Here is an 8,206-nt window from a genome sequence, read left to right on the forward strand (position 1 = left end):
GGAAATTTTCGAGAAACTCGTCTAGCTACCCATTAAATCTCAATTATGTTGGCAGAAAAAGGGCCAAGCGCTGATGTCATTATAATGAATTGGACGCTGACTTCGTCTTTGAACCTTTTTTTTTGGGCTTTTGGTTTTTTTGTGTGTTGTATGCGCAAATCATTTAAACTTATGTATGTCGAAGCAAACTTCCGGTTCGCTGGTCGCCCACAATTGTTAGCCAGGCTAAGCTAACAACCAGTCAGCTGCTGGTAGCCAAGAACATCACATGGCATTAGCGTTACCTTACTCCTGTGCTGAGGCCAAAAACTGAAAGCGAACCAAACCGAATAGAACAGAAGCCAAGACAAGGGAGCCCCAAGTTTCTTTTCTAAAATAACAGAGCCGACAAAGGCCGCAGGCGCTAGAAACAAGCAATACCCCTTAATCAAAGAGCAGCAGGCGAGCTCGACTTAAAACTAATTGATTAAAGTACAAAATTGCAATTGCAATAATTTAAAGTTGTCACTGCAAACGTTGCTGTTTATTATTTCATCTCTTATAGATTTTAACAAAATTTCTGTTAGTCGTGCATACCCCATTTACAGTTGAGGCCCAAGTGGGCGCTTACAACTTGCAAATAGAAAGAAAAGTTTCCTTTTGTGTAACTTTTGCGTTTGTTATGTTTTAATAGGAGCAAACTTGGTCTCTGCCAATTTATTTGTTCCTTTGTTTTGCCAAATTCGTGGTGTGTGTATTTTACTATACTATGTTGTGTATGGGTGTGTGTGTGTGTATGTGTATGTGTGTGAGTGTCTTTCACAGCCAAACACTTCCATTTCGCACGTAGAGGTAGAGAGTAGACCATTTTGATAACTGAATAATCCAATGATTGTGCCATAAATTTAAGACTGTTTTATTGCCCCTAATTTGGCAGAAAATAGCGAACAAAAGGGTTTCGTCCATTTGATTGCTGAACCAAGAACAGAACCGCATTATTCGTGTTTAACCAGTTAATGCATTCACGCAACTTTCACGCTCGAATACGAGTGTGAATACAATGAATCTCTGAAATGGGTGCCATCAAAAAAACAGAAAAAAAAAAAAAAAAAGAAAACACAGAAATTCTGCTTAAATGTTGGGAACGTGCTTTTTGCGTAACTTGTTTTTATCGCCGTGCAAAAACACATTCATAAATAAAAACTTTTGCTGCACTTTTGCTGTGCTCAGAGAGTTATGCTGCTGTAGTGAAAGGATAAAAACTTCTACTTCTACGCTTTGCTGTAGAACCTTGAAACCCTTTTGCTTGTAAAATGCATAAGTGCATGGCAATTGAAGATTATATACTACTATGTTGTTGGCCCACCAACAACAACAACAACAGGAGCAACAACAACCACAGTTGTTGTATCTTTTGCAACTGATTTTCTTCCTTTCTCTGTGCTTTCACTATTACTTTGCTTTGCTTTCCTTTCGTTTCCATTCATTTCATTTGCTCTGTTCTACCAAATGTCGAACCAGGTCAGAAGTACTGTTGCTGTTGCTGTTGTTGAAATGGCCAAGAGATAACAGTCAACACAGCAGTTGGAAACTGCATGAAAGGCAATCAACTACATTCATTCACCAAACTGACAAGTCTTAACATGTTCATCTCGTAATAAAACTAGAAGCGTCACTTTGTCTCTTTTTATTTAATTCTCACTCACTATTGTTTGCCATTTTAACACAATTTTCGTTGAAAAGGTGTCGTCTGTTTTATAACAAAAAAACGAAAAAACATTTGCAATATTGTTCGACGAAAATTAATAAGAAAATTCCAAGTGGATTGAATTCAATCCAATAAATATATATCTTCGTCTTCGGCTGCCCCCCGAAAACAAGTCCTGCGAGAGAAATAAATAGCGACAGGAGAGGAGAGTGAGAGGTGAGCGAAGAGAGGAGATAGCTTAAAGCCTGGAGTTGGAATGGACAACATGCTGTCCATGCCACAGCGTTTTCGTCTTGTGTACCAAGAAAAATGTTGCATGCCACTTGGATATTTAATGGTGTTCGCTGCAAATACAAAATACGACAGCGAGCAGGAGAAGAGTGCGAGTACTCAAACACAAATACAAATATATGGTACAAACGACACACACACACAAACACAAGTGCGCATAGAAAGCCATAAGTATACGTGAGAAATCAAAAATGTTGCGATAAGCACAAGGACTTGCTGCAATAGTGTGTGTGTGTGTGTGTCCTTTGGCTTTTGCTTTCACTAAGCGATTGGGAGTGTGTGAGTGCGAAAGGACTACAACAAGGATTATCGAGCACGTACCAAAAATCGAATCGAATCGCATCGTATCGTATCGTATCGAATAGAAGCACAAATCGAACTGAGTCGCATCGAACTTCAAATTTAGATTGAAGTGGCTCGCGACGAGGCAGCAACAACAACATCAACAGCAACAATAAAAAAAAAAACAGCAACAAAAAATGACGCAAGCTGGGAAAGCTTCACCTTGTTAGCGGCTTGTTTGCTTTTCAATTTCGAGCTGAAGCCGAAAACGGCAATAAATCCTGTCCCAAGTGGGCGCACCGAGTACTCTTCCGCATCCTTCACAGGCGCGTCAAGTGCAAGCAATGCTTCGGAGGGGGGAACTCTCTCTCTCTCTCTCTCTCTCTCTCTCTCTCTCTCTTGCTCTCCCTCTCTTACCTTCTCTTTCCCTCCATCGTGTGTTGCTCTCCAACTTCTTCTCTGTTTTCTTCCTCTATCCATGCCACTTGCATGAATTAAAATGTGACGCTTGGCATCCTCTGTGAATACGTTGCTGTCTGAAGTGTTCAACCCCCTTTTCCTTACCCCCTCAACGCTTCGCTTCCTGTTTTCCATATCCTTTCCTGCCACAGAAATTGGCTGCCCTCGCGCTGCATGTGAGCATTGTGCATGCCACGCTTTGCATTTGAACACCTTGAGACTCACACACACACACTCACACACATGCACATCTGCAGCATCGCTTGCATTATTTAAATCTTTAACAGCGCAGATTCAAGTCTTTTCACCCCGATCGATGACTTGGCTTATGGCTTAAAGCCATCCAAGCAAATCCTTTCTGAGATTGGTTGCGTATAATTGAGCATAGAGCATATCTAAGTATTGTCACCATCGATATTGCCTTGAAAGCGAACGCTTGTCTATATAGTAGATGCATCTATTGTTAACTATGCGACTGTCTAAGTATCTGGAATATCAATTTCTATTCACAGCGACATCTACGGAGATTAGGTTCTAATTTGAGAGAAAGGGAATTACGAGATTTGCTCTGTCAAGATTGACAATTGTTCAATTGTTTGAATTTCAGAGCTTTTGGATCTTAAGGAAAGAATTTTTGGAAATTATGAATTGATGACCGAAATTTTGTGTCAAGAATTCTTCAATCCGGTTTTTTTTGGGTTTTATGAATTTTGTAATCTGGTAATTCTGGTTGAGGAAACTTTCAATCTATAGTTTCAGTTTCAATAATATTTCTATCTTGAATTATGGTTTCAAGTTCGAAAAATCCTCAAAGCTTTTAGAAAGTTAAATTTTATTTGCATTTACAAATATCAATATTTCATTCCTCTTCAAATATAAATCTAATATTCCTAAGAATCCATCTATCATTCGCTTTTATAAATATTTATTTATTCAATTGTTATTTTCACTCTTGCTCAAAGTTACTTCCACATATTTCTCCACTCTAAAGCTAAAATAGTAGTAGTTGAAAACAAAATTGAATTCACAGCTGGGGCAGCGGCAATTGATGCACGATGTACTCGTATAATAAACTGCTGAGGAGCAAAGTGAATTCTCGTAATTTAAAGCGAACATATCAAAGGCATTTCTCCAGCTCATCGAAGTATTCATTTCGATGCGTTGACTGCGTGGGATCGTGGTAATAAAACAGTTTGAGCAACAGTCGAAGCAACGTGAAGTCAATCAATTGTGGCGATTTGCTGCCAGCAGCATCAACATCTGACTTAGCTTCAACTGCTGCTCCATCTCTATATCCATCGCCAAACTCTATCGCCCATCTTCATCTGGGTTCGTCCATCGAAATAAACAATTTATCTGCATGGCAAACAGTTGCCACTACTTAAGCCCGGTTGCGATGGTCTCGAGTAATAAATATTGCAGGCTTCATTTGTATGCTGCGCCACGTGTTTGCGACTCTCAGCTGGTGTTGGGTTAGTTTGGACGAGGCACAGCGTAGAGAGCACAACCTGGTTGAAGTTCAGGTCCATGTTCATGTCCAGGACCAACATCAGACACAAAATAATGTGATGCAAATTTCGTGTAATCATATGCAAAGTTGCCCGGCGCACACAGACTACCTAAAGAACGTGGGAGGTTGCAACAAGAATGGAGGATGGGGTTTGCTTGGGGGTGCAGAAGGGGAGGGAGGGCGGAGTGGAGCATCGTCAACGACAACGAAAGTTTATGTTCTCGACAGCTGGTGTGATGGGTGACAGGAGGCGTATCAAGGGTTTACGAGGTCAGTGAGATGTCAAGAGGTCGCTGCTGCGAGTAACTTTGCATACACTGAACAAAATTCAAACTAAATTGAGTGCACTAAAAATTAGATTACATTACAAAAGTTCTTTATAATATTTCTTTTATAAAACACAACATTTACTTTGGTAATTCATAACCAAACTTTCCACAAATTTCGCTCAGTGTAGCCACTTGCCAGTGCATAACGAACTTACGTGCCCGCATAAATATTCATTAATTTGGTGGCAGCGCCTTTTCGTGTTGCAAGTAACGCTTATACGTTAGACAGAGCCACAAGAGCAGTACAAACACATGCATTCAATGAAAATTGTTTAAACAATTTAATTGACGTTGGGCAATGAATAGGCTAATGAGGCCAAAACGAGCAACATTTTCCAGAAGTTCCTTTTAGCAATTTAAGGAAATTGCTGCGCCCTAACACGAAATTTGCAAAGCATCTCATTAAAATCTACTTTCTCAACTTGTTACCCCTATTTCTCCCCCCAAAAAAAAGTGGACACAATCTGGGTCAGGGACAGCGTCATCATCATCATCATTATCATCAGCATCAGCTTCTATGTACATCTGCATCTGCTTCTCCATCAGACGCAGCTTCAGATGAGCTGCAGATGACATCTAAGAAGACGAGGAGAGGGGGGCAGACGAACGAGAGACGTGACAGACATGCCACACTACTCAAAGTGCAATATCAAAACTTAACCAGTTGCAATCTGTCCAAAATTTGCGTTTTCAATTAGGCCGCAAAGTGCAGGCGTTAAACTTTGATTAAACGAATGGCGTCAACACAATTAGGTCGACCCTGCAGTTAATTGACACACAGCTGAACAAACACAACCAATGCAGCACCTGCAGTGCCAACAACAACAAGAGCTGCAACCGCCACCACCACAGCACCAACTACAAAAACAACAGTTGTAATAGAACAACAACTACACAATAGTATTACAAAGTGGGAACCGCACACACCCGAGGTACAAGGCACCTCGTTGGCGCCATTGCAAAGCCACAACACAAATCTTTAATGCCGATTCAACCGCATATACGATTGTGGCACTGCCACAGTGTGTTCCATAGGTTAAAATCAGATAAACCCGATCGCATATTCATATATCTAAAATAACAAATCGTTAAATAAGTCGAAACTATTCCTGTGAGAGAGAATCATTAAGAAAATTGAACGAAATTTCCAAAAACAAATTGAAAGTTAATTATAAAAAAAAGAATCAATATATATTGTTAGATACCAACATACATATATTGTTATATTTTGAATATAGTACTATGTTGATACAAAAAATATAGCTTTTAGTCTATTATATTCATATATTTAAATTAACATATCTTTAAATAGGTCTAAACTATTTTTGTGAGAGAGAATCAATAAGAAAATGAAACTATTTCCAAAAACAAATTGAAAATCATAAGCAGAAGCAATAATATTTCAATAGTATTGAAACAATTATCATAACAAGAACCAATATAGATTGCTATATGTTATACACAATTGTAAACTCAAGAATATGGTATATTTTCAATCTAATAGTATGTTGATACATAAAATATAGCTTCTTTTTTTATATACATACAGTTTTGCTTTTATTGAAAATGGACAGCGAGTATCACACAGTCTAGCACGCTCTACTGTAGCTTAATGTAATAGAGCTCAAATTGGTATGTTATCTAAAGCTGTTTTGTTATATATTGTTTTTTTTTAGGGCAACATTTTCCCAGCTGTTTGGTAATAGAAGTAACATAGATTTAATACAATTTGTAAATCATCAGAATTTGGATCTATATAGTATTTATTGGTTAATATAATTAGGTATTATTCAAATCCCAACAAATTATAGTTAACTTCTTCAGATAGCACATATTATATTTATTTCCATTGGTTGATATATAATGTGAGTTATTATTTATGCTGTGTTAACTTCTTGAAAGTCATTTTCGGATTCTTCTTCATCCGAATCGCCATTGTCGGAACTAAAATGTAAGTCGACATTTATAGCTGCCTTATCGGCACGTATCAATCGCTTGACCATGTGAAGAGTCTCCTGCTCTGATAGCTTGTTGCTCTTCGACTTCTTCTTGTGATGTTTGCGATAACGTTTACGAATATTTCTTGTCGGCGGTGTGAGGCCATGTGGCAAAACGTTCTCCTCGTCAATATGCTCCACTCCGGCGATTCTTACCTCCTTGCTAGGCTGCGTTGTCTCGCGATTGCAGATCAACATTTCACTTATGTTGGCCACCTTATAGAAATTCACATTATCGGTTGTCTTATAGCTATCGACAATTGTCGGTAATCGCACCAATTTTCCCTGTAAAATCTCGTTGTTCGCAAAGACGATGGCCGAACGAAAGTCAAGATCTAAATGTAATGACAGTTTATTGCTCACTTTTCCAGCAGTAATTGCTTCATGTATACTTTTAGCAATATCCTGCCAAAAGCAAAAATTTCATTTCAATTTCATTCTTATTTTGCATTCAACTTACTTCGGGAAAACGTATAATAAACTGTTCCTCCAATTCCACTTCATTCGTCTCTTCATCACTACAGCTCGGCTCCGAATTCTGGTAATTATTCGCCAACATATTTTCTGCTCAATTTTTGACCCCAACCCAAGACGTATTAATGCTGACGACAATCTGAAAACTTTTGACAGCTTTGACAGCTTAATTGCAAAAGTGTTGATTAACGTCTGACCTTCAGTTATCGGCAAGTGTCACGTCAATAACATACATACATGACATTTAATGTACTGATTTTTGGCTTGTTTGTTAATTTTGAAATAATGTACGAATTAATGCGAGACGAAAGTTATTCGTAAATTGAATTGTTTAATAGATGTATATGATATTAAAACAGAGACTGTAAAAGATGATTATCGTTGCGGTATGTAAATGATGTTAGATATTATTCTTAATTGCTAGAGAAGAAATCTCCTGAAACGATCAGAATGTTGCAATCCTTTCAGGTTTTTTCAAAATTAATCTATATTAATGAGTATCTATTATGGATAGCACCATTCCGATCATCTCAGAAACTTTCTTCATTAATATTGATTAGTGTTGAGTAGTTTTTAAAAATATGATTAGTTATGATCTTTTTAAAAACTACTCAACACTAATCATTATTAATGACGATAAACAAAAATGAATATATGTATGTATGTATGTATTCCCATTTGATTTGAGTTCTTAATCAAAATAAAAATCTGTTTAAATTACAGCTATTGTATATTTTATGCATTGCCCATAACTTTAAAATATTTTTTTTAAAGAGTATTTTTGCCACTTTAACCCACTGTGAAGGGGAAGCTTGGCAAGGGGTCGACAATTGTACGCTGGCCGCAAAACTGTATTGAAATTTGCGGTCAATGCAAAACAAATCTCAACTCCATTGAATGGCTACCATGAAGAGGAGAAGGACAATGTTGCTGAGGGGCGAAAAGAGCAAAACAGAGGGAGAGACTAAGAGAAAGAGGGTGAAAGGGAGAGAAAGCAGTTGAGTGAAAGGCAATTGCGATTTGTGTTTTCAATTGATTTGCTTGAAATTGCATTTGGCATTGCATTGGCTATAGCAAATAGGCCGCAATCGAGAAGGCAGCCTTTGTAGAAGGCATCCAGTCTCCGCATCCGCATCGGAATACTTGTGGTTGACTGTTAATCAAAGTATTGTCGGTA

General features: G+C 38.0%; 1 protein-coding gene across 2 annotated transcripts; it reads right to left on the reverse strand.

The window, feature by feature from the left end:
* Positions 1-6,422: 6,422 nt before the first annotated feature.
* On the reverse strand, positions 6,423-7,298 carry LOC133842073 (transcription initiation factor TFIID subunit 7-like). 2 transcript variants are annotated; one of them, XM_062274987.1, is made up of 3 exons: positions 7,016-7,298; positions 6,832-6,960; positions 6,423-6,771 (listed from the first exon to the last, which is right to left on the reverse strand). In XM_062274987.1, exons 1-3 carry the CDS (start codon positions 7,112-7,114, stop codon positions 6,436-6,438), a joined length of 564 nt encoding a protein of 187 aa, XP_062130971.1. In that variant the 5' UTR covers positions 7,115-7,298; the 3' UTR covers positions 6,423-6,435. The 2 variants fall into 2 exon arrangements, with proteins under 2 accessions (XP_062130971.1, XP_062130970.1); XM_062274986.1 differs by having other exon boundaries at positions 6,423-6,960; positions 7,016-7,282.
* Between the last annotated feature and the right edge of the window lie 908 nt (positions 7,299-8,206).

This window comes from Drosophila sulfurigaster, chromosome 3 (genome assembly GCF_023558435.1).
Source record: "Drosophila sulfurigaster albostrigata strain 15112-1811.04 chromosome 3, ASM2355843v2, whole genome shotgun sequence".
NCBI classification, from domain to species: Eukaryota; Metazoa; Arthropoda; class Insecta; order Diptera; family Drosophilidae; genus Drosophila; species Drosophila sulfurigaster.